At 42.5% G+C, this 27585-nt stretch overlaps 1 protein-coding gene across 1 annotated transcript in view; it reads left to right on the forward strand.

Annotated features, from left to right (window-relative positions):
- Positions 1 to 2783: 2783 nt before the first annotated feature.
- LOC119649382 overlaps positions 2784 to 27585 on the forward strand; it is a 47684-nt gene continuing 22882 nt past the window's right edge. The window contains exons 1-8 of the mRNA XM_038051500.1: positions 2784 to 3114; positions 3169 to 3405; positions 3676 to 3798; positions 3897 to 4028; positions 4142 to 4248; positions 13410 to 13536; positions 13691 to 13814; positions 13876 to 13992. Of these exons, the coding sequence (XP_037907428.1) occupies positions 2875 to 3114; positions 3169 to 3405; positions 3676 to 3798; positions 3897 to 4028; positions 4142 to 4248; positions 13410 to 13536; positions 13691 to 13814; positions 13876 to 13992 (1207 nt within the window). The 5' untranslated portion in view covers positions 2784 to 2874. The remainder of the gene's footprint in view (positions 3115 to 3168; positions 3406 to 3675; positions 3799 to 3896; positions 4029 to 4141; positions 4249 to 13409; positions 13537 to 13690; positions 13815 to 13875; positions 13993 to 27585) is intronic.

Raw genomic sequence — 27585 nt, forward strand, 5'->3', positions numbered from 1 at the left:
AGCGCCCAGCTTCCGGTTTCCCGACTTGTTTTAATTTAAGTAAACTGTTGAAAATTGTTTGTGTTCTTGTTGTCATTATCACTGTCGTACTTTGGCCCGACGTAGGGCCCTGGCCGCCTGGATCGTTGTCCTCCAATTATATAGGTTACGTAGCCGCATCCTTCAATCCTGCGAGGCCAGTAGTTGCTCGGCGTACGTATATATTGTGCCCCCCACGTACTCTTCGTCTTCCAGCCGCCAGCCCTGTGATTTTCACCTCGCTACCCACCGATAGGCGAGCCACGCAGGCGGGTGAGTTTCACTCCGTGGTGAAGTGCATCATTCCCGTGCTGAGCCCAGATGAAACCCCGCTAATTAGCTTGTGCCTACAGAAACTCACCGGACGTGCCAACCACCACGATCACGAATTGCTTCGAAAATTTGTCATAGGACTCTCCTTTCGAATGTGTTTATCAAATTGTCGGAGGTTTCGGTTGGAATCCAGGTTTTGCACCCATAGTATAGCGCTGGTCGTATGTTGGTTTTGCATACGCGGTTCTGTATACGTGTTTCTGTGCACATGCTTCGATTTCATTATGGTAAGGATGGAGAAGAAAGTCTTATTCGCTAGTTGTATCCGTCGCTTGACTTCGCCAGTCTCATTGGTGTCCTTCAACAGCCTTCTACTCAGATATATAAAGCTGCCCACGAATTTGATGTTGATGCTCTAATGAGCTGGCGTCCTACTTGATTGCATCGTTATTTTCGTTTTTAACTCACTGACGTAGAGGAACTTCTGCATACTCTTGACACTGCTGCGAAACAAGTTGGACTACTTATCAACGAGGACGTAGTCTAACTTCTTTCGCAGTAGTGCCAAGAGTATGCAGAAATTCCTCTATGTGGGTCAGTTTCCGGGATATGATATTGATGATGATGATGATCTGCGTATGGTACCAATTACGTCGAATTGATGAATAGCATCCGGCTGGTGTTGGTATCCATTGCTCGGATAGCGTATTTGAGTGCTAGGTTGAAGAGCGTCGGTGCCAGTCCGTCGCTCTGCTTCAAACCAGTATGTGTTTCGAACTAATCAGTCAACCTGATCTGGATCCTGTCCTATGAGATGGAGTTGGTCATAGTCATCTTCTTCAGTCGTACTAGTTTAGCTGGTATTCCAAATTGCAGCAATATCTTGTGCAGTACTCCAAAATTTGCTTGAACTTGGCAAAGATTTGGTCCATGTCAACGTTATATTCCCAGCACTTTTGCAGGATTAGTTTAACGGTAACAGGGTTTGTGGAACGTTCCGGTTTCAAACTGACTTGGTACTCGCCATTGAGTCGTTCGGCGCATGGTCTTATTCTATTCTCTAGAATTTTCGTCAGTAATTTATAGGACGGGCAGATTTGTGAAATGCCTCTGTAGTTTTCACAGCGCAATCTATCTCCCTTTTTGTAGATGGGACAGATGATGCGCTAGTCGTCGGAGAACTCCTCGTATTCGCAGATTCACAGCAGTAGTTGGTGTATTGCATTTAGTAGACCCGTTCCACCGGATTTTAAAAGCTCAGCTGGAGTTTCGTCCGCGCCCGGCTCTTAACTTGATTTCGGTGGCCGCACGTCACCATCAACTTCTTCTGCTGTATGAGATCTATCTAGTGAGATCACGAATACCGCTGTCGATTTGGGCTACTTATATGGGAGCACCAGGCATTGGATTCAGAAGCCCTTCAAAATAGGACGCCCAGCGTTTGTTGATGATGTCTGCATCACTGATGACGTTTCCCTCTTTGTCCTTGCAGAGACTAGTCCTGGGTTGATAACCATTCTTAATTATATTCACTAGTCTACATGCTTGTCTGGTGTTTCTATGAGCTAGGTTTTCATTAATGTTCTGCAATTGCTAGTCAAAACATTTCAGTTTCTTATGTCCGATTATTCGATTCGAAATTCACCGTAGCTCGTCATATATTTCTTTGGCTCTGGTTGCACGTTGGATATATTGTCTGTACGCTTCGTTCTTTGCATCGAGTGATATTCTGCATTCATCGTCAAACCAATCAATTTGCGTTCGCCGGGATTTGTATCCCACGAATTTCTCTGCTATTTCCCTTGCGCCTTTAAGTTTTGTTGGTCCATCGTACCGTAAAGGAAACAAGTCAGGAAACCGAAAGCTGGGCGCTTCAGTTATGAAAGGTATGAAAGGTTTTGTTTGCTTCTTGTGTAAGTATATTTGAGTGTAGAACTATCCCATTTGTACTTAGCCCGTTAACAATATGCATTTAGCATGTCAGATTTAGTACTTTGGGTTGTAAATTTACAGGGTAAAAACTACTGGAACTTTGTTATGTTGTGGAGTTAATGTGCTTCATATTATATTTTACGCAGCTACCAACTTTTATAACTTTGAGATAAACTTAAGGGGGGTTTTACTCAATGTTCCCAAAATATGGTAATATACTATCATTAACTAGTATTTTGAGGCCTGGGCACCATATAGAGGCAGCAGGTCCCACCTTCTCATACAAATTTCAGTGTCAATCGGTATAGCCGTTTCTGAGAAAAGTACCTGTGATAGACAGACAGACAGACAGACATTGAAACAGGGTCGGGGAGAAGTGATGTTAGTTGCATTAGTTGTCAAGTTCCTTAAGGCTAACATAATTTAGATGTTACGATCGCCGCTAGAAACTGTCGTTTATAATTGAAAGTAACTTTGTCGGAAGGAGGATACATTTTGTTTGAGCGATGAATTTGCTGGATACATAGCAACCGATACACAGCAACAAACTGTCACAGCACATCAAAGGGGATACTTAAATAAATCCATTCAATCAATTTATTTTAGAAGATATAATTTTTAGAGGGCAATTTATATATTTGGTGTATTATTATGGCAAGTGACGAGGAATCCAACGTAAGTGATGCTGAATCTGGCAAAAGCAGTACAGCAACGGTGCTATCCGCAAGGCGAATAAAAGATGTCGAAGGAGGCTTGAGTTTTGTCACAAGTGAAATTGACTTATCCAAGGAATGCAAGAAAGATACAATAAATACTTTCAACACTACTTTTGAAGAATTTTTGCAGACGAAGGCTGAGTTGAGTTTAGACGAGTTGAATCGGTGTTTGGTGGTAGGACGCTAAGCTTCAAATACCGATTAATTAACAAATTCAACCGGATTTCAGCTTCTTGGAACATGCCCAAATATATCGCAGTTTGAGCCGGAGAATGTAGAAATCTCAACATTATTCATAAATGTCCATAAACTTTTAAGCACTATCGAGTCAAGATCATCCTTGCTGTGGTCAGCGTTGTCATTTGTTGAGCAAGCAGCGCAAAACGGTTCAGCTCGTGTCGCTCTTGTGCAAAAGTTTAAATATATGGAGATACTTGGAAAGCTGTTGGATACTTTAAGCAATCCGGTAAAGTTTGTTGCTCACGCGAAATGATATATCTTTCATCAATGACTTTCTTTATGATTTATGTTTTTTTATTTACATTCATTTACATTCATCATCAATCATTTGAAATAACTAGAGTTTAAATTTTCAGTTTTCTTACATAGTTCAGAAAATGCACTATACACAGATAACTCCTTAATAAGTTTCCAAGCTCGGTAGTTTGATAATCTTAGTAATTTCATTACATAATATAATATAATAGAAGCATTGCATCGTTCTCCCCCATCCCAGGATCGCATCCTACGTGTCCTCAAGCTGCTTGAATGTCTTACTTATGGCATAACCATTACATGGCAGGAGCCGTATCTCAAGGACCTTATAAAAGCTCTCGTGAATTTTATAACCGGAGAAAATGTAATTCATCTGAAATATATCGCTCACGCTACAGAGCAATCCATTTTCGCAAGGCAGCACAACTTCTTTCATTCGCTTTTCATTAAAATTCCTCACAGGAAATTCTGATTGCTCCGGCATTATCGACTCTAATAAATCTATGCTATAAGAATCTCCCGCCGGTCTACCTCCTGCTTCGTTGCATTCAGCCAGAGGAGTTTCTGACTAAAATCGAACCGTACGGAATTCTGGTGAGTATCATCTTCCACTTTGTAGTTTTGTTATCAAATTCGAATTCGAAGTCGCACGTCGAGGACTATGACGACTCAATCCCAATTTCGTTCTTTAATATTATGATTTTCAGGCATGCAAAATGAGCTTACTATTGGAAAACAATTTGGACGGTGTTATGGAAAATGATATTTTGGCTTTTGTGAAATTTACATTTTCCGAAATACATCGAGCGCTCAGGTTAGTGGATTGGTGTTATTCGCTGTTTCCACCCTTCTGCCTTCTGAAATTTATTGATGGTAATTTGAGCAGAAATTTAAAAGGATTAGACTATGGAATCGCGTAGGAACGGAATAGTCTGCTCCAACGTTGACGTTGAATGTCGAAATGAAATAAGCCGGTAAAAGAAAAGCCTCTAGTCAACTGTGATCCCTGAGCATTCTTGGAAGGGCTGTCAACTGAAAATGATTTCCATAAATACATAATTTGAGCTGCTCCAAACTAATTTATGCCGAAGGATAAGAATTTTCCACTGTTCTATGACGTACTTACAGTACAATCAGATGGATGCTGATTTTTAGTTGCTTTGAATAGGAAAACTATTTTTGTTAAGCCAACATAAGACAATATCGAGAAAACTTCCCATAATGAAAAACAATGATGTTGTGATATTGTACCGAGATACAAAAAGGTGAATTTCTGGTGGAATAGTGGAAATTCATTGGAGGCTCTAACCTTCATTCATCACAGACACCTCCAGTAAACGGCAACCCATCAAGCTTGGCGCTAAGACTTAGATCTGTAAGTTATTTATCTCACTGAAGGTTCACCCCTTTCGCTTCCGCTATTCTAAATAACCCATACGATGTAGATAACTCCATTCCAGTTTTTATTTTCGGCCAATTAGTTTGATGGCATCAGTGGTTGATGGTTCAGCGGAAATCAAACTGTCAGTCTAATTTGTGCCCTAAACTCTCAATAGTCTGTAGTCAGCAGCAATCTGTTGTAAATCGCCAACTCTAGCATTGTCTACAAAGTGTCCAAAAGGCGACAATTGTTCACCAGGAGCTTCATCGACTTTGGATAACAGTACAAAATTGTGGCCTTTCCATGAGGGTGGAAACATCCCTTCCAACAGACATGCCTCGAACATATCCTCCATCGTGTTAGCAACCTTCCCACAGCACTAAAGGTATTACTATCGCACCCAAAGATCTCCCAATGCAATCTTCATGCCTGTCCCTGCAAAGGAAATCTAAGCAAACTTTAGGATGAGTGATCTTTTCATGAAAAGATTAAACTTCAATTATATCAGGAAACTGAAGAACATCTTTGTTGTTGTTGAGACAAGAGCCATGATGGTCTTCGATTTATAAAAAAAATGGAGAAAATTGGAGAAGTGCACTTCTCTATCGTATGTATTATTGAAACAAAATCTTCTGTGGATGAGGACGAGGGCACTGCTGCATCACCAAATACGACAATTCTCTCAATCAGGACGGTAGAGTGTGAGGGAAACATGGTTATAGAGTGACTGTTTTCCATTCCATATAAGAATAGGTTTTTGTCGAAAAACATGCATGTTGGTCAAATCAACACGCAAGAATCTGAAGCCTTTTTCCTTTCTGCGGGTAACAGAGCAGGCAGCTGCAGGACTGCCATTAGATCTTGCTAGTCCAAGAATCATGGGTTCGATTTAACAAAATCTGTAGTATTTGATCAATGGATGGAGGTCCACAACACCGTCTTGTGTTTTGCGCCAAAATTGTTAGAGGAACCATGCTTCTCTTACCAAAGCAGAGTAGGGCTCATTTTAGAATATCACGTTAATCGAATGAGAAAATTCGTCATAGTTGCCCCTGTGTACCTACCCTATGGTTCAATGTGTTCTCTGCCGAAGCAAGAACTAAGGGATGAAGGCTGACGTATACAAAATCAAGTAGCCTTGAACTCCTAATCGCTTGTAATGCCAACACTAACGCTACCTATTTAAAGAGGTAGTAGCAAATGCAATATCAGCGTAGAGAAGCTACTTAAATTCATCACTTCAGTGCAGGCGGAAATGAATGAAACACTGAACTACGCATACTACAATATTCGTTCTCTACCCGCTCTTTCAATATGAGCTTTTTATAAGCTCGGGTGGCGAACATGCCATACTGAATGGGACACATGACTCCCTCCGTCTCAGCAAAGAGCTCCCCACACAGCCATCTGTTAGACAAATTCAAATCGCTAAATGGCTACCAGAGGCAATTCAGTTTAGCAAGCATTGCGTTCGACTTCCATTCATCGATCCGCTCTTGGTGTGGTTTCACTCCACTCAACGGATTGAAAGATCGATCCTTCAAATTAAGTGGAGTCGGTCCATAGTCTGCCTTACAGACAGCCGCATGCAAGGGACTCGCCAGCTCTTTGCTGTAAAAATAAGCGCGCAGCGAGTCGACTTGGCGATGATGTTGTGCCGATGTCGCGAGGCAGGTTCATCCGCTCCATGGCAGAGTTTGGATGATGTATTCGGAATTAGTAGGACATAGTAGTCCGTATTCGCCGCTGGACGTTTTCCAAATCGGTCTTCGTCCACGGCAATATTCCGAATGCATAAGCCAGTGAAAGGATAGCGAATACAATTCGGACAGCAGAGCATCCTTCAGATCATCAACTGCAGCATGGGCTCCTTGAAGAATTTCTAGGTATTTGTAGAAGTCTGTCTAGGTGATAGCTTCAATGTGGAGGTTATTAGTGCTATGTCCGGCATGCGGCTCGTATTCGGCAATTATCTATTCCAAACTCCATCCGAAAATCACGGCTGTATAGGTCTATTATTCGCAACAGACTTCTAAGATGGTCGTCAGTACCAGTATACAACTTGATGCCATCTAAGTACATCAAGTGTGCCAGCTTGCCCTTAGCACATAGGCCATATTTGATTGCAAAACCATGCCCTGGAGCATCATTCAGTAGCCATGAAAGGGGGTTCAGTGCCATGCAAAACCAAAGGGCCCTCAAGGAATCCAACCAGAAAAAGCCTCTCCGTATATGGATGGGCTCTGAGGTATTAGTACCCTCAGATGTACGTACTGATAAGGTCTTAAGTTTTTCTTCCATGACTGCCCCCAAAAACTTTATTAGTTTCAGATCAACGCGATACAGACGTAAGAGATCGACTAGGCAGGTACTAGGTGGCATGCTATCGCAAGTCTTGGTATAATTGGTATGGTTTTTTGGCTTCTAGTTGTTTGTCCACCAACTACCGAGTCGATAATGAGTTGCTCTTTGCAACTCCATGAACTGGCTAGGCAGCCCTTCTGCTCCACGAACAGAATGTTGTTGGTCTCGAGATACACATTGACCTTAATAATGCACATTACAAATTTGTAGAGGGATGGTAAGCAAGTAATCGGCCTTGTGTCTGCGGAGTCCAGCCATTCAGACTGAAGCTATCTATCCATCCTCCTTTCACAAGCGGGCTTGGAACCAGCTACAACGAGTTATAACTTTTTAATTAGTTGTTTTATTTTTTCATTTGTTAATAATTTACATTTGTTTGACGTACCCGGCCTTCTCTGTAATTTACGTTATTTTGTGTTTGTTTATTATTTGGTGCCCAACTAAGTTCTCCCTGTTTTTTTTTAATAAAAATGAAACTTTCTACTGAGAAAATAGTTACATCTAAATTATTCAAACTATTGCCCTTCGCCAGCTTCAACTTTTTCCCATCTTTCTGGCATAGCTCGAATATCATTACGATAAAAGTTTTCGCCTCTTAGGGCTACCCACGAATCCAGCCATTTTTGTTGACCACTCAGATCATATGCTATTGAATGGAACAAGCAATGATCGGACGATGCAATATCAGGTGAATATAGCGGGTGGAATGGGACTTCCTATCTGAGTGCCTCTATGTAATCTTTGACGGGTTTGGCAACATGAAGCTGAGCGCTGTCATTGAGTAGAATAACTTTTTCTTGTCTCTGTTCATACTGTAGCCGTTTTTTTCCGGCAGTGCTCAACTCTGTCGCATCATTGGAAGTCGATACGGTACCTCAGTCTTTGCCACTGTAGCAGGTGTTTACGGCCGAAAAAATGACGCTTAACGCCTTTTCACTTCAAATCATTAGGAACCCAGGTTTCTTGCTTTTGAGTTATTCCCAACGCTTGCAATTACTTAGAAATGGCTTGGCTGGTACTGGGAGTTACCCCCAATACGGAAGCAAGCCGTTCGTACATGTCTTCGAAGGTCTTTGGCCTTCCTTCACGTGAACAGTCATCAACATCGAAATCATTTTTAAAGCATTGGAACCAATCACGGCACGTTGTTTTACTTAAAGAAACTTTTCAGCCACCGTTTATTTGAGTGAAATTAGACCTGTAACACTTCCTTCAAATGACAGTCATTTGGCACAAAATCTGCAATTTTCACAAAACTAAAAGTGTATGACGTCACAAAAAAATCACCAAAAAGTGACAGCGATATATTTACCATATACCTCAGTTTGGTTTATGACGCTTTATATATGTCAAAATCGACCAGCACTTCTTACTGTAGCTATTGACAAACAGGAAGGACTTAGTTGCGCACCTGATATATCAATCTTAAAATTTTGTTTATTTAAAGGAACTTATAATAATAATAATCGTTGGCACAGCAATCCAATTGGATAAGTTAGTTAAAGTGTGTTAGAGCACTTCATTCAAGACCGTAACGTTATACTACAGGATTACAGTACCCTTAAGAGGTAATGTGGTCAGTATTGCGTTCGCCCCTGATTTGGCTGAGGTACTCATTCATAGCTGAGACGACTAGTATTCGACGTCAAATCAGGATACAAATCCCACTGCCACCAAGTTCAAAACTACTTACTTACCCTAACTTACCCTAAAGTCATTACTTGCTCCTAAAGGGTGCGCTATCTTGGCCAGGGAGCGAGCGACTGCGAGATTTCGGTCCAGGCTACATCACAATTGTACAATGCCACTCACCAACGAACACTGGAGGAGGAGATAAATACTTTTTATGAGCAATTTAACCCCGTTGCGGGGAGGCTTCAATGTCAAGGTGGGATCAAAAAATTCCTTGCTTGGGCAAGTGATGGGAAAACACGGTCTTGGTGACCGTTTGCGGATTTCTGCAACTCTCGCCTTGTCATTGGTGGCACGTTGGTCGATTACAGAACCTGTCATAAAGTCAGTTCGGTTTCAACTGACGGACACCCTACGAGCAATCAGATTTTACCACTTCGCGATCAGCAGTAGATTTAGTATTTGTCTCCCGGATGTGCGGAGCAGCAGAGGCGCTGAAATCGGCCTCGAATATGATCACCAGATGATGGTCACTTACGTTCGCTTGCGTGTTGCATCTACCACTTCTCGCAGGGTTGAGGAGCTACGAACCCCTAAGTTCAAAATTGACCACTTGTATGATTGGATTGAATTGAACATTCGGAGAGTTACCTTGCTCATCTGACGGCAGATACATTGAGTAACGCGCATGAGATGATGATGATTGAGGATTGGACGTCTCACTGACCACTACGAGTGATGGCGAACGTGATGCGCTCGAACTCCGATACCGTGCGAAAACCCGAGATGCTCAGCGTTGTGTACACCGTGACAAAAGAGAATTTGCTATTGCGATGGTCATGGAAGCGGATGGTTCCGAAGATCGCAATGATTTTAGAAATGTATACCGTATCACGAAAGGACTTTCATGTGGTCACAAATTTTCGATGGTCCTGTGAAGGACGTCAAAAGTCGACTTCTCATCTACGATGATGAACAATTGAAGAAGGAAATAGCACTTCAAAAAGAGTCCGTAATCGTATTATTCCGGTGAAGTTCCACTTCTTCTGGATAAAATGGCCAGTCACAGTAACATGCGGATGCGGACCGCTCCTCCAAGCAGAAGAGAAATCACTTCGGTCAACAATACACTCAAACGGGGTAAAGTCGCTAGGCTTGATGGTCTCTCCGCAGAGTTATTTATCGCTGCACGCTGCTGTTTCCACTCGTATGGAAACCTTGGAAATCTGAGACTTTTCCGAGAGAGTGGAAGAAGGGTATGATCGTCAAGACCCAAAAGAAGGAGAGGCGTTTTGGTTGTGTCGTCCTGTCACCAATATTATTTCTTCTTGTTATCGGTAAATTTTTTCATGCTGTCTTGTCCGGAGGACGTAAAGGAATCCTCAAATACCTCGACTACCCTGACAACATCGGTTCGCTCTCTTATCGGGTCATGGACCTTGGCTAAATGGCTCTGGATTTGAAAAGATCGGCAAATTGAGTTGTAGTGAGGATAAACACCAGCGAAACCAAGTTTCTCAATTAGATGGGTCTTACTCCTCCTATCTGCATTAATGAGTAGAGCATCGAAAGCGTCGACCAATTTGTATATCAAAGAAGCGTGGCTTCTACCGACGGTGGCATCAAATTGCTGCCCGACGCATTAACGGCATTAGCTCCGCTTTCGCTGCTCTTCCAAAATCTGGAAGAGCAATTACCTTAACCTTAGGATCAAGTTGAGACTGTTCTGTGCTAGTGTTTTTTCTAGTGTTCTTTCTGTGTTGGTATGTGGATGTAGCGTATGGAAAGTGCTGAAACTACACTGTTAGTCAAAAGTTCCAAGCTTTTATCAATACCTGTCTACATCGTATCTTCCGAGTGCGCTGGTCTGACACTATCCCAAACGAACAACTTGCTGGGCGCATCGGCCTGCCATTCGTAGGCACTTTGTTCGGAAGGCGGAAGTGTCAGTGGATAGGTGGAATAGAATCCACTCTCTCAGGATCGCCGAGAGCACTTGGCGCAAAACAATAAAGGCGGAGTGCGATCGTATCGGGAAGTCGTGGGGGGAGCTGAATATATTTCAAGTTAGTGTGTTAAGTGGGGTTGACACGCTATACACCACCAGGGGGTGAATTGCAACCATACATATAACATGATTAATTAAATCGATTATCTACAATTAGCTTGTACTTATCATCTATATATGTACTTTCACGAGGCAGGGAGAATCAAAGAGGGTGAAAATTTGGGATTTACTGATGTAACACACAACAATGGGCTTATTCTACCCTACTGGTGTAGACTTCTAATGCAAGGATTTGGGCGGTTTTCCGTTCTTTCGAAAAACCTTTCCCTTAGATTGACAACAAATTCTCTAAGTGGTTTGATATTTGCTCGCTGATGTACGAATGTGTAACTTTAGCGCTCCGGCCTCATTTTTGATCGTCCAATTGTAAGACAGTCCAGTGCAGTGTCTTAATATCTGACGATTGAAGCCCGTATACTTTTTTATGGTTTCCAATAAGCATGTGATCTGCAATGAGACTCCCTACCATATGACTGATCGTGTCAGGGTTTCAAATAAAGTCAGTTTGGTTTTAGTGCTTACACCCACCTACTTACGAAGAAGAAAGTAGATTCTACTCAATGCACCGCGTACCTTACTGATAGCGAGCGGATTTCTGGAATTCAATTAGTTGGATTCCGAAGTACTTGATTGATTCTGATCTGCTTACTCTGGTGTATAGAGGAGTACGAGGTACTTCTCTGTCGCTTTAACTACCTTATTGAACCAGAGTTCGTGGAGGTAGCTTAGGGCATTTTGGGTAGAGTGTTTGATTCGGAATCCAAACTAATAGTCAGGAATTATGTTATTGAGATCGCAATGCTACACCAACTCGATTATGCATTGACTCTCAAATAATTTGCCAAAGTTAAATCGTAAGGAAATGTGCTTATAATTCTCTGGTTCATTACAGACACCCTTGTTCTAAATTTCAATAATTTGGATATTTTTCAGATGGATGGAAAATAACCGTTATTTATGTAGATAGTAAGTGGGAACTTGGGGATCGCGGAGAGGTTTCTTATGACGAAGTTTGAAATTTTGTCAGGCCCGGCTGACTTTTTAACGTTTAAGTTTTTTGTCACGCAGGTGTCTTGTGATATATTTCGCGAATCTGTGGGTTTAGTTGACAAATTCGTTTAGGAAAAGAGGTAAGTTTGTAACAATTTTAGAGATGAATTCTTTGAGTGTTGATTAAACAATCACAGTTCCGTGGAGGAGCTGCGACTAAAAGATTCTGTAACAACTGCCGCCTTTCCATCGTCAGCCGGGAGAGCAACGCCTTATTCTCAGCATTAAGTCTATTTCCTTCCTTACGGAACATCTGCTTGAGATTTCCGTGCCAAATCGCTTCAGGTATAACATTATATCGTCAGGAAGTGAGCTGTACGGGAACTCATCGACTATAATAAGCTTCGTGTCCCGATTTCTTCCTCGAATTTCTTATAGGACAGGTTTCTTTCTTGAATTTATCCCTGCTCGTCTTGGCGAAGAATCCGACAGTTGTCATTACTCGCTTTTGTGGTGTAGAGGATGAAAATAATTTGGGTACCACTGCATAGTAATCGGACATGCCTGCCAGGGTTCAAGGAACCCTTGAATTGAGGTTGAATTGTATCATACTTCCAGCTTCAGTACTATAGAACTACTATGGGTACCTGGTAGCTGTGATGTGAAGGCAAATGAAACATCGAAAGCTATAACAAAAGAAAGTTAAATTTATCTTCTCCTTCGCCGGGGCGGAACCAGCCATTGAACTGCCTGCAGGCTCCCGACAAGGACAAATGGTAGAGCTAATGATGGTTTTTCGTAAGATAATGCATAGTATCCAACTGTAATTAAATGCGTGCGAGAGAGAGATCAGAGTTGTTTATTTTCCTTGAGTAGCTTGGTTGACTTGTCGGTTATTGGAATAATGGAATTATTGTTGTAGTTAGTCATATAATAGCGAAATGCAATTACGTTTCATAACTCAATAACGTTCCACTCTCGTGAAATGTATTTAGTTCGAATGTGTATTGATATAATTTCCTCTGGCATAACTGTGCCGCAATAGAAGAGACGGGAAACTCCATTTATTGGAAATAAAGATTCAGCGTAAAGATTCCCATTTGTGCTTATTTGCATGCTTTCAATATTCGTTAATTGATCTGTTGTGTGCGAATGTATAAAAAATAAATTCCCCTTTAATCCGTTCATTATAAGTAACCACATATTCTGATTGATATGCACATTTTCCAGAAACAGCTGTCCAATTATTCTTATAATAAACATGGGCAAGCATTATCTCAAAGCGTCCTTTAATTTGTATATTCCCATTTCGAAAGAAAATGCGATTACCGCCGATTTCCATGACATCAATATGCAAATTGAATTCACCTTAATCACCATTAATTAGAGTTTTATCTCATAACCTGCCCATGCATAATCGTCCTTTCTCCTACTTCAATATACCCTGGTAACTTTATTTATTGAACCAATGAATGCGAAATTGTTATATATACGTATGACGGCATGTGCATATTCCATGGGCAATATTAAATTTTTGCAGGACCTTTAATCTTGGCTTACTTCGGCATACGGTCGAATTTTTCGCAGACATGAAGGCAAATCGAGCGATTTGTATGCATTTCGAAAGTTACGATAACTACCCAGAAGATGTCCAATGTATTTTACAGGTGAGAGCTATTCAATAGGTAGTGCACGAGCTGCTATGCATGCATACCTATGCATATACGAGTACATGAGTATGTTGCAATATTTGCATGGTGCAAGCAACTCCATATGAACACCGGATAAGGAAAATTAATATTTGCTAAATTTACTTGACAGTATATCATAGCCGTGGATAATAGTCCTGACTACGACGTCGATGTCGTCAAGGAGGCCAAGCGTGGCTGGTCCCAGTGCATTTCCTTGTTGTTTGAGTTTCTAATTAATGTTGTGAACTTAAAAGGTAAGCTGAGCAGTTGGTCCTTGTGTACTGATTATTTCCTAGTTAGCTTTTGTAATTTAAGCTGACGTACTGAAAACGTTGTTTCCGAAAATGGCTTCATGTGCCCTGAAGTGGATAATTTCGACGAAAGCTGGACCACAGTCATTGGAGCTGCTAACGAGCTTGGTCAACAAAGACGGTATTTATTAGCCATTTGTAAAAATTCATGTCCCCTTTTTGATTATGAACATTTAATCCCCAAAAAGTTTTATAAATTTTATTGTTTCACCTGCCATTCAGGTGTGAAATTATATGTAGTTATATTGCTTTGCGTTTCATAATGTTTTGATTTCAGTTGGATGATAACTCCCCAGTAGATAAAAGTAGTATATCAAAAGGCGCTTGTTTTTTCTTAACAGTTTGATTGCAATTTTACTGGAAGACGAACGCAATGGTGTTTTAGTTTTCCAGATAATATTGGGTAACCATAAGCTTATAAAGCCCTTTTGCAGGAGAAATCAGAATCATATTCGAGCCATAAAACTAATGAATATTGTTGCGAAAGTATTCATGAAAGATTTTTTTGAACGTTCTTTTAAAAATCATACTATCTCGTTCCAATTGATTTTTACAAAAACATTAGCAATGATTTAACACTGACCATAACTGCATACTGACCTCTTTGTATTTTACTTTACCAAGAGCAGCATACCTACTTGTTGAAGAATAGCAGGTGTCAAAAATGACAAGAAAAAAGACAGGGGCGCACACGTCTCCATCATTTGAAACCACCGCGGAACCTCAAAGTATTGCCTTGCAGAGTTGGTATAGTTCTGGCTATCCTTGCCTAGATACATCGATTGCACTCACAAATGCATCCTCATTGCCTACCCTACCGCTCTCAGGTGACTTTATTCCATTTTGGGGTTAACTGCATTTCAGTTTTGCTAGCGCGCAAACATTTCGTCAATTAAGCGTCCTTTCTAACTTCTTCTATAGTAAAAAACCTCAGAGTTCGCCTTCTCACCCAACTGGACCGATGGGCAACCAACCTAAAGATGAGCTAAAAGTAACATTCAAAGGCTTCCAGTACAGTGATAATGCGTTCTATAGCAAAATAGCCGCGTATTATATTGCTACATTCTCGATTGTTACAAACACTTTAAGTAATTACGTGGTGACCTTCAACTGTAGAGACAGGCAAATGGCAAATTCTACCCACTACAAACTACAGAGCCCGCTGTGCAATACCTCCTTATATCCAGATTCTGCAAACTCAAACTTGCTCAAAACCGTCGGGTGTCAAACGATACTATAGGTAGCATAACTGCAATTCAGAAAGTATGCCACACGCATCGTCAATTACAATAACCTCATCTTTCTCCCAGGTGATATTACCCTGAATATCTCCTACTGGAAAAGAAACCCAACAGTTGAGATTATTTGGCAATAAATAGTATCCGCAATATTCTTCTAGAAAGACGAGTTATACAACCTTCCATTCTTGAAAGAGTCCTTACCCTATATACCATCCATTTCTAACCATCTATCCAAAATTGGAGTGGAGTGATCTACTCCCTAAAAGTTAGCTAATTGCTAGAGGGTTAGGTAGAGCAGTCACTCGGTAGAAGGGACAGTCTACTCAGAGCTCTCATTTTGTGAACACCACAATAAGAAGCAGGACCGATATTGGATTCAAATAAACACATCACATATATAAACAAGCATTTCATTCAACTTCTGCTACCAACTAACCTGGTAATTCTCAAAATATCCTATTTCAAAACATTTCCGTCGAATAAGCAGCTATATGTTTTCTGTAAGCATATGCTTTTGAAACTAGAATGAATGCATCAATTATCTCGTCATTCTGAAGAAATGCTCCGGAGTCGTAAGTCCCTCCCTGTCCTCTTGCATTAACTAAGAAGAAACATCCCAAAAATCTAAGAAGATGGCGAAATTGACCATGAAGGTCCGCCGGCAAATATAGAAGCTCCATCGAAATATTCCTTTGACATGTGTTTACATGCTTTCATGCTAGCCAAGCTCGGAAACGTGGGGATCCTTTGAACACTTCGATCCCTCACATGTCACTATACAAAACTTCATGTGTCCCATCGGTAACGATGGGTTCGCACCGGAACCTGAAAATTCATCAGACATTTGAAATTACGGGAATCTGTCGAAAGATTAACACACGAGCTGAAACTGAACAAGTCGGGAAACCGGAAACTGGACGCTTCAGGTATGAAGGGTTTTGTGTATTTCCTTTATAGAGACATTTAGGTGTGAATTTGTCCCATTAGTACGTTACACATAATAAACGCATAATTATGTAAGAATATCCACTTTCGGGTGATTTTGAAATTCAGAATCTTAAATTTCCAAAGAAGTGACAACTTTGGCCTATTATAACTTTGTTAGTGATAGTGCAATTTCGACCAAACATAGTAGAATCTATATTATAGCCTACATTGCTGCAATATTTCGTAGAGCTAGGATGAATTTAAGCCAATTACTGAAAATTATAGTAATATACTATTATCATTATTTGGATATCGGTATGAAAGGTGATTTTTTTCAGATTTTTCGGTTGGGCAGTTTCTGAGAATGGCCCCATTAATTAAATTAGCGCTTTCAACTTCGCATTCCTCGTCTTTCCAAGAAATTTCAAAACTAAAACCAGCTTCGGAAAGTACTAATCGAGACCTTTCATTTGATACCCCACATGACTATATTTGGTGAAAAAAATGTACACCCCCCTTTTGCATGTATGGAGACCCCCATAATTTCGACGTAAAAGGATGTAACTCACTGTATGCATGAGTGTTCACAGTTCCCACCTTTCCGTCAAATTTGGTGTCAATCGTTACATAGTCTCTGAGAAAAATGCGTGTGAGGGACAGATCGACTGACAATAAACCGATTTTAATAAGGTTTTGTTTTACACAAAACCTTAAAAATGAAAATAAATAGAGATAACATCACGACAGCGTGCGTGGAGCCGTAAAATTTCGAACTCGAGTGATGCGACGAGAGGGGAAGATCCACGACGGATCTCATTCTCAATCGATGGTTCTCCTGCGCACATACATATGTCTGTCTCGACTAATTGATGTTGATATACAAATGATTAAAAAAACCAACATGAAATGTTTGCTTGCAACCACCCATTCATATGAGCTTAGTTTGACTGACGAACTGATATGTGATGATGATGTAATACATGTTTTAGAATGCACCAAATTGACATAAATTGAAAACGTTTCACTTTCTATAACTTTGTTATAATAATTCGATTTCCTTTAAAGATTATGCCCTATTCTATCCCATGGTGATCGGAAACCTCTGGAAAAAATTCTAAAATAAACTATTATTAACTTTATTTCAGCAGATATGGGATCTGGATGTATTTTGAGGCCTAGATTTCAGATACACCACTACGACTTTTTTTATATTTTTCGGTTATGAGTTATATTTTGAGTCATCACTCCCCTGCGTTTCATCCGATATCAAATATGGGACCAATTTCGAAAAGGACTAGTTGAACCCTTTGGTAACCCACATGGCCATATTCTAAATGTTGGCCCCCGCTTTCGTATGTATGGGGAGCCCCCTTAAACTCAAAACAAACTGGTGACACTAGCTGCACCTAAAGAAGTTTGCAACCTACACGTTCTCACCAAATTTCTTGACTGTAAATGAATAAATCAGGTGCGGCAGACAGTCAGAATCCGCATGAAACCGCAATAGATGCCTAGACATCGATGCATTGTCAATTGATCGACAAATTAATAATACGTTAATAATTAATAAATTTTTGAACAAACCAACATAGGAATGACCCACTTTTCAACATTTCGGGCAATTCCGGCGATCGATAATTTTCATTTTTTAAATGTTTGCTTCCATCCAAAAAAACGATAATGCCACTACGCTACGTCCGTTCCAAATGCGATTTCTCTGCACCTTCAGCTTCTATTTTTCCTTTTTCGACTGGCTCGTCTTTGTTTGGCCGCAGCTATTCCCTTGGAATTCAAAATCGATCATCTCCGCTCCCCTAATTCCTGCACATAAGATTTCCGAACTGCTAAATGCTACTCTAGCCGGAGCTTGCCAGTTTAAGAGCTTTGTTCGGTATACGGTCAAGGCCTGGTCCTTTGTTATATTCCAGTCCGATGGATATTGCATTTTGCATCACTTCTCTTGTCGTTACTACATGTAATATCATCGTGCTTGTTTGGAGTCGTTTCTTTTGATTCACTAAATAGTTGGCTTGAAATTTTTTCAAGCTTCCCTGCAAATCTTCGTGGTATTGAAGGCCTCCTTCGAGGATATGTCTAATATGCAGCCATAGTCTTGAAACATTTTCTTAGGTATAGGTAAATGCTTCATTGTCAATTATTTCACAGTCCAAGCTGACGTGCTGCACATTCTAGGAAGTGCAATACCTCACCATTTGGTTTATTCTTTAGGTCGACGACACCTACTTGATGATGTCTGTGGATATGCTACTTCGTGACGTTATAACACATATCGCCAACTAGTGAAAGACTTTCAGAAATGAGTTACACAAGTGATCCGATGTCTCATTTTTGGCATATATGAACTATCGTTAACCAATATGATCTCTAACTGAGCGAAGTCTTCAAAAAGAAAGATGCCCTCCTACCTTCGTCTACAAAATTCTCCATTCTGTGGTCCGCGCATAAAAGACAATGTTGCTCTTTCCCCGTACCTACTTCGTTAGTCACATTGACCAACCGGACTTGTATATGTTCTCGCCAGATATCTGTACATGGACCACTTAAAGCACCTATTCAAAGAGTTCTGCTTTGCAAGGTCAGAGGAGCTTATTCACTGCCTCCACAATGGTTGCCGTTTGTGTTCTATTATGCGGCGTTTTCAGGATTACAATAACGATTCCCGTACGTATTGCACCTCAAACTGCTATGCTCAGGCAGTGCGAATTTCAGTCCTAGAAGTAGCGTTATGCAAGTTGCCATAAACCCCTATGTAAAAATATCAGAGCACATCGCTGTAGCCCGAGATGTAAACCACGGCAAATCATAAAAGAAGGACAATAATGGCAATTTTATGTGAACCAGAGGGAAGGAGATTAAAACATGATCGGATTCAATCGAAGCTGCTCGGAGAGGTGACAAATGAAGCACCTGACCTCAATCCCCTCTCCTCTCTTATCGAACCCTCGATTTCTTGGCTTTCCTTTGTTACTTACTTAAGTTCAGAGATACAGTAGAGATGAAATATATATGTATACAAATAACGGAAGGCAGGCTCCGGAAGTTGGGTCCGAAAGGGGTCAGTAATTTCTAGGAGCGTTCTTAGAAACCATTCAACCTGAAATAAATTGTTATGAATCGGCTAACATGCAGTATTCTTCCCTTCCCTTTACTTTCATTTTTAACTACCCTTACCTTACATCAGTCATTTAAAATTTTAAAAATTTAGCACAAACCCTACCACCTTTCACTCAAATTTCTTAAACTCATTTATATATTTTTAAACAAATCGTCAATTTGTATATAATAATATCAAATATTGCATGATCGGTCGAAAAGGACCATCGACATTGTATTTAAAACTGACCAGTTTATATATTCTCTGGATATCCAGGAGATGGAGCATCAACAAATGATCTTCACAACCACCTGAAGACCATTATCATCGATATGGCCGTAAACATATTTGGTCCCAGGCACAAGGAATGTCGGAAAAATTGCTTCAAAGATGCAAGCTAGCAAACGAACGAAAGAATACTGCATACCAAGTAATGTGGCATTCTCAAAGAACGCGGGCACACGCAAAGATTATTATGAACTTCGCCGAGCGGAGAAGTGACTTCACAGACAGAAGAAGGAAGCCTGAGAGGAGCAACCAGTCTATGAACTCGAAAGCTACAGAGAACAATCGCACCTGGCGCGCAAATTCTAAGAATAAGTCAGCAGGATGATTCCTTATACACCTCGCTTATCCTGTCGATATAAAGAGGGAAATCTTGTTAAGTATTTTGATGAACTGCTCAACAACCAAAAATTGGCGAGTAGCATTTACCGCCAACTGAAGACGACGAACAAATGCTGTCACCACCAAGCATAGAAGAAATAGTCCGTGCATTCCACTGGCTTGAAAACTGTAAGTCGCCAGGAGCCGATGGAATTACAGCCGAATTGGTAAAATATGGAGGCGAGTAACTAGACCAAGTGGTTCATTAACTGATGCTCGAGGTGTGCTACAGCGAATCAATGCCTGACAACTGACAAAAAGGCATTATCTGTCCCGTAAATAAAAAGGGGGATATCACGCAGGGCCGGAATTACAGAGGTATCACGGTGCTGAGTACCGACGATAGGATGGTCTCCGCTATCTAGCCAGGCCGGATAGCCCCATACGCCCAAAATATCATTGATCCATGCCTTCAAACGCTTCACTCCAGGCAAGTCAGCAACATATCAGGTTTTCTCTCTGTGGCAAGCGATAGAAAAACTGTCGGAATATGGACATCAGGTGCACCATCTTTGCATTAATGTTAAAACCGCCTATGAAAGCATCATCATCATCAACGGCGCAGCAACTGGTATCTGGTCTAGCCCTGCCTTAGTAGGGAACTCCAGACATCCCAGCTTTGCGCATAGGTCCACCAACTCGATATCCCTACCATGACCTGCACCATCGTTCCATCTCAGACAGGGTCAGCCTCGTCTTCCTTTTCTACTATAGATATTGCCCTTATAGACTTTTCGGGCTGGAATGTCCTCATCGATACGGATTAAGTGACCCGCCCACTGCAACTCTCGTAATCCAACTCATTCTGCCCCTTCTTCTATCAGCTTCGCTGACTCCACTGCCAACTCCCCACAACAATCCTGCGACCTTCTCTGCACCTACTTCTCTTCAGTGTTTTCTCCCTTGAGCCCTTCACCCTCTACACCTTTCATAACCACAGACTCCTCCGAATCACTAGCCACTCCTCTCCTTACGCCTTCCTTGGTTGAGTTCCTCATTGGTAACCTTGACCCCAATGTCGGACCTGGCCCCGATGGGCTTCCTAATCTCTTCCTCCTTAACTGTAGAAAACACATTTCCCTCCCCCTGTGTATAATCTACAACAAAAGTCTAGACGAATGCTACTTTCCCCGTCTCTGGAAAGAGGCCCTTATCATTCCTATCCTCAAGAGCGGAGACCCTTCCCTTGCTGTGAACTACCGCCCCATTTCCCTTCTCTCCACTTGCTCCAAAATCCTAGAAAGATACGTCAACGACTGGTTGACCGCGCACTTCGGTCACCTCATTGTCAAAGAGCAGCATGGTTTCGTGAAACATAGATCAACGGCTTCAAATCTTCTGGTCTTTACCAACTTTGTTGCTAAACTCTTGAATTCACGACAGGAGGTACATGCTGTTTATACTGATTTCTCCAAAGCCTTTGACACCGTTGACCATAACATTCTCCTCTCTAAACTTTCTTCGCTAGAGTTCCCTCCCTCAGTCATCTCCTGGCTTTCCTCCTATCTCTCATACCGTTCCTGCAAAGTTTCTTTTCATGGTCACTCATCTCGTTCCTTCTCTCCTTCCTCTGGTGTTCCCCAAGGCTCTATACTTGGCCCGCTACTCTTCCTGTTTTTTATCAATGACCTCGCCTCCATCCTCACCTGTCCGTATTTGCTTTACGCAGACGACCTTAAATTGTTTGCCTCTGTTTCGTCTCCATTGGACTGTGCTCTCTTACAATCCAACCTTGATAATTTAGCCCGTTGGTGTTCGGTCAACAAGGTAACACTGAATGTCAACAAATGCCACTGGATGCGCTATTCCCTGAAACCCTCCCCATCATCCTTTTCCTATTCTCTCAGTGGTCAATCCCTTCACTATTGACCTCCTTCAAAGACCTGGGTGTAATATTCGACGATAAACTTCGTTTCAATTCCCACTTCGTTGACGTCATCAATAGAGCTTCAAAAATGTCTGGTTTTATCCTACGTTCCTCGTCCGACTTTACCTCAATCCTGCCCTCCTTAACACTCTTTAATTCCCTTGTCAAAAACATCCTTGAATACTGCTCTGTAGTCTGGTCCCCCTACCGCATCCGTGACGGCCGCGCTCTTGAAGCTGTACAACGCAAATTCACCCGGACCCTCTTTTACAAAAAGAACCTTCCACGGGTTGATTATCCGTCACGACTCCGCACCCTCAATCTCCCCTCCCTACAGCAACGCCGTATTTTCCTTGATATGTGTACTCTTTTCAAACTCTGCAATGGTCTGATGGACTGCTCCGCCAACTCGGATATTACTCTCCGTATCGCCTCGTCTCATGACACACGTAATGCGGACATTTTTTATGTGCCCTTCGCCGAGCTCGAGATTTACTTTCACTCTCCGATCCCGAGGTTTTGCCGGTTCTACAATGCCCTACAGCTTGGTTCATTTGACTCTATGTCCCTCTCTAGCTTTAAGCGCAAAATATGCCATTTACTTGCTCCTCCCTCTGAGGACAATATGTAATAAGAAATTTGCTTTCTGTGTATTGTCCTCATTAAATAAATAAATAAATAAATAAACCTGTTGAGCAGGATGACAACATAGCCAGGGTAAAACTGTACATGGTCATGAGAGAATTCGGAACCTCAACGAAATTGATAAGACTGGCTAAACTGACCAACGTGCTAGGCCAGATAAAAGCAGCATGATCGATCTCGACACCAATCAACATCAGTCTAAGACAAGGAGATGCCTTATCATGCGTCGTCTTCGACCTTATCCTGGAGAAAGTGGTTCGTGATCTGAATTCGAGAGGCGCCATCCACTTCAAATCCACCCAAGTACTGACCTATGCGGACAACATTGACATTATGGGAAGAACAACCCGAGATGTACAGTCTACCTTCACCCAGATCGAGCAGGCGGCGCGAGAACTTGGGTTGCACATTAATGAAGGCAAGACGAAGTGCATAGTGGCATCGTCAGCGTCAAAAACAAAAGAATGAACAGCATTGAATCGAGTTGGTCAAACGAAAATAATAAAAATAGGTTTGATTGTGGATAAAATACACCTCAACAGGTTGCGGTGAGCGGATCACCTAATCCGTATGGATGAGGATAATCCAGCCCGGAAAATCAATAAGGGAAATATCTATGGTAGAAAAAGAAGACGAGGAAGATTCTGCCTTGAGATGGAACGATGACGTAGGTCAGGACGCCAGACAGCTTTTAGGAGTATCGAATTGGTGCACCTCGACGCAAAACTGGGATATCTGGAGTTCCAAGGCAGATCTAGACAGATCCCGGTGGTTGCGCCGTTAATCATGATGATATATTTCGGTATGCAGATCTAACGCTTGGTCTGATTGAGGCAGGTGTGAATTCTTTTTTGTTGTAGAGAGTAGCGGAGCCGAAGACTGGCTGATGGATTTAGCTTCATTCTGTAGGTAAGTCTTAGACAGTGAAGTGGGTCTTCGACGAAAAGTGCAGTAATTAAAAATTTGTAATTCTATTGAAAAAGAAACCGTGAGCGGTCAATGTTGGGAAACAAATTGGAGCCAAAGTTCTGGTGAACATGCATCCGGTGGTAAATACGTGCTACGCGCCATATTGGTTGATTTAGTATTGGATGCTGTACGATATTAAGCAGAATCTTGTGATTGTCTACAAGGATTTCAACTTAGCCTGACATTGGGTAGTGGTACTCGTTCGGGTAAAGGAACTTGGCTAATTTCAAAGATCCGTGAAGAATACCCAGATTGGATAACGAATACATGTTCCGTTGTACCTTAGCCAAAAGTGCCGTTATGGGTACTGATTCGTCTGGTTTTCCATTCTCGAGAGTGTGCAGCGTGAAAAGTTGGGATTCGCTTATTTATCGGTGCTCGGCTGTGTCGTACCCAGAACAGTTCGCTCTCGGCCCCGTCCGGGACCAGGATGGGACGACCCCAAGTGGTGCGAGTTGGATGCCGGCGCATCGATCACAGAATCGGTCACCGTCACGGAAGGGGGGGCGCTCGCAAGGAGCAATTTAGTCCCATTAACCCCATGCAACGGCATTGCTAGCAACGCTGTCTTGCGTCCGGTGCGGGTTTTTGAACGTGGTTTGCGCTGAATACACACTTTAATGGATAGCGTCACCGATCTAGGTAAAAATACTCAGGTTGGAGAATTAAAAAGCCTTAAGTGTTTCCATGTGATATTTAGAGTAGTCAACAGAAAAGGTCAAAAATAACCACCCGTAAATGCTGAGAGTATTGCTGGCTACAGTCTTTAACGAGTTCCATTCTGAGACTTAAATCAAGCAAATGAATCACGCCCAAGTAACGTTACTTCAAAAAGGCATACGAGCAGAAATATGTACATAAGTATGTATTGCCAACAAGGGAATTAAACTCCAAATTCCTATCATCCTATAAACTCTACATCCATGCGCGTATGCCGCTCATTTGTGGGTTTGACCTATCTGCCATGATTGTATAAAGTGAATGCAATTTAGCATAATACACATGCATCGCTTTACAAGTCGCACGTGTCCTACAATTTTCAGAGGAGATCACTGCTTTTCACTGATAGGCTCAATATTCAATGAAATTTTAAAATGAAATACAAAGTGAGGGTACTTTAGCAAATATCACACAGAGCTCTGGTTGTGGGATTTTGAGCCTGTTTTTAGTACAGTTTTATTTCCGAGTTATCACAATCTCGGCAGATGCCGGATTTTACCTAATACTAGCACTAAGTGCCAAGCATTTAGGCTCGGACGATCTTACCTACTTAAAAACTAAAAGGGGCACTGGTGGTGGCGGCCGGTGGTAGGTCAATGGGAGAATCCGTCCAGTACTCCCCGCAACATCGAGCACGTATGCAGAATGGTGTACCTCTGCATGGTTTGAACCAGACTGTGCGAAAGTCCCAGGACATCAAGAGAAGCCGTCAGGGATTTAGGTACAATACCTGTAGCTGACAATGTTATGGGAACTACAACCACCCGCTCGAGACGCCAAATTTCTTTGATTTCCCGAGCCAATGGCTCATAGTTCACCTTCTTCTCCACGTATTTCCGTTCAATGTTGCTATTATGGGGGATAGCAACATCAATAATATACGCGGAGCGACCCGTCTTGTCAACTAACAGTACGTCAGGCTTATTGTATGCGTTATGGCGATCAGTCAGAACTTGCCGGTCCCAATACATGCTGTAAGCAGAACTATCAAGTACTGCTTGCGGCTCATATCGGTAAACCGGACATGTTCCCGTGATCAGCCCATGCTTATATGCAAGGTTTTGATGGACAACCTTACATACAGCATTATGCCTGGTGATGTATTGCACCGGTGCCATAACAGTACAGCCAGAAATGAGATGGTCCAACGTCTCTAACGCCGAACCACACATTCTGCACTGGTCGTTCTTCATCCGTTCTTTCATGATGAGCTTTTTATAAGCTCGGGTGACGACCACGCCATCCTGAATGGTACACATGAATCCCTCCGTCTCAGCAAAGAGCTCCCCAGCACACAGCCATCTGTTCGACAGATGCAAATCGACAAATGGCTGCCAAAGACAATTCACGTGTTTACCGTGCGTTCCTCGATCCGCTCTTGGTCCGACTTCACCCCACTCAGAGGACTGAAGGATCGATCCTTCAAGTTAAGTGGGGTCAGTCCACAGTCTGCCTTACAGACAGCCGCATGCAAGGGGCTCGCCTGCTCTTTGCTGTAAAAATAAGCGCGCAGCGAGTCGACTTGGCGATGATGTTGTGCCGCCACGTCAACCACGCCCCTACCTCCGATGTCACGAGGCAGGTTCATCCGCTCCACGGCAGACTTTGGGTGATGAATTCGGAATTTGGACATAGTTGTCCGTATCCGCCGCTGGACGTTTTCCACATCGGTCTTCGTCCACGGCAATATTCCGAATGCATAAGCCAGTGAAGGGAGCGAATACATTGAACGCGCTTATTTTATTCTTCCCCGAGAGATGCGATTTCAGCACCAGCTTTACACGTCGCAGGAATTCGGACAGCAGAGCTTCCTTCAGATCACCAACTCGAGCATGGGTTCCTTGCAGAATTCCTAGGTACTTGTAGAAGTCTGTCTCGGTCATAGCTTCGATGTGGAGGTCACCAATGCTATGTCCGGCATGTGGCTCGTGATGACCTTTGCGGATGGCTTGGATTCGACACTTGTCTAATTCAAACTCCATCCGAATATCACGGCTGAACATGTCGATTATTCGCAACAGACTTCTAAGATGGTTGTCAGTACCAGCATACAGCTTGATGTCATCTAAGTACATCAAGTGTGTCAGTTCGCACTTAGCACGTAGGCCATATTTGATTGCAAAACCATGCCCTCTAGCATCATTCAGTAGCCATGAAAGGGGGTTCAGTGCCATACAAAACCAAAGGGGACTCAATGAATCCCCCTGGAAGATGCCCCTCCGTATACGGATGGGCTCTGAGGTATTAGCACCCTCAGATGTACGGACTGATAAGGTGGTATGCCACCCTTCCATAACTGTCGCCAAAAACTTTATTAGTTTCGGATCAATGCGATACAGATGTAGGATATCGATTAGCCAGGTATGCGGAACGCTGTCGAAAGCCTTGGCATAATCGATATAGCAACTGAAGAGGTTTCTCTGGCCTCTAGTAGCTTGTCCTACAACTACCGAGTCGATAATGAGTTGCTCTTGGCAACCCGTTGACCCAACTCGGCAGCCCTTCTGCTCCTCGGACAGAATGTTGTTGGTCTCGAGGTGCGCATTGATCCTTCCACTAATAATGGACGTGATGAATTTGTAGAGGGTTGGTGAGCAAGTTATCGGTCTTGTGTATGCGGGGTCCTGCACCGTGTCCTTCTTAGGGATAAGGTAGGTAATCCCCGCAGTGAGGAAAGGTGGAAATTCCTCCGGCCGACTCATGACCTCATTTATACTGGGTGCCAACTGACTGTGTATGCTGGTAAATTTCTTATACCAGAAATTCTGCACCCGATCCAGACCTGGGCATCCGCAAAATTCATGCCAGGTTTATTGGCATGGCGGGTGCCTTCGGCGGTGATCCACTCAGCATGCTCAGCATGCTGGGCAGGTAACCCCCAAAGTCCACCCCAATACTCTTTTGCTTCCGTCACCGAGAACTGTATTGTCTGGGCGCTCTGTTGGGATTCGTTGAGAGATCTGAAAAAGCTCCGCTGGTTCCTCGCGTATGTTGCATTCTGGACACGTCTGGAATAACTTTCGCCATACCGTCGTAACCGACTGCATATAAGGGAAAGTTTCTGTTTTAGTGTGTCCAGAATTTCAACAACGGGTGTCTCACAGGGGATAGCATAGTTCCGGTAAACCCTCTGCACTTTATTTCTCACCCGTCGGCTGGCATTGCCAGTGCTGATCTGAATCAGTCTAGCAATGTCCTGCCTTAGTGAGTCCCGCCGACGTTCCAGACGAATTTTCCATGGTGGATCTCTTTTGTCACTCAAACCAATAACACGAAAGCGAATCTTCTGACCGTGCAATCCGGTAGCCGCAACTGCACCACAATACACAAGTGATTGTAGTTGCAGCAGCGACATATCAGCACACAGTCGAAATGCAATCTCATCATTGATTTGAGATAGAATTCCCGGAGTTGCTGGAGATGCATAGAGCCTGGGAATACCTGGTCTATGCAAAGGATCCATATCCGAGAATTCCATACACGCTCTTTGGAATTCGTCCCGAACCTCAGCGGAAACCTCAGCTGGACGGTGGAGAAGTGTGCTTCGGCGAGTACTGAACCTGT

This window comes from Hermetia illucens, chromosome 2 (genome assembly GCF_905115235.1).
Source record: "Hermetia illucens chromosome 2, iHerIll2.2.curated.20191125, whole genome shotgun sequence".
Lineage (NCBI taxonomy): Eukaryota > Metazoa > Arthropoda > Insecta > Diptera > Stratiomyidae > Hermetia > Hermetia illucens.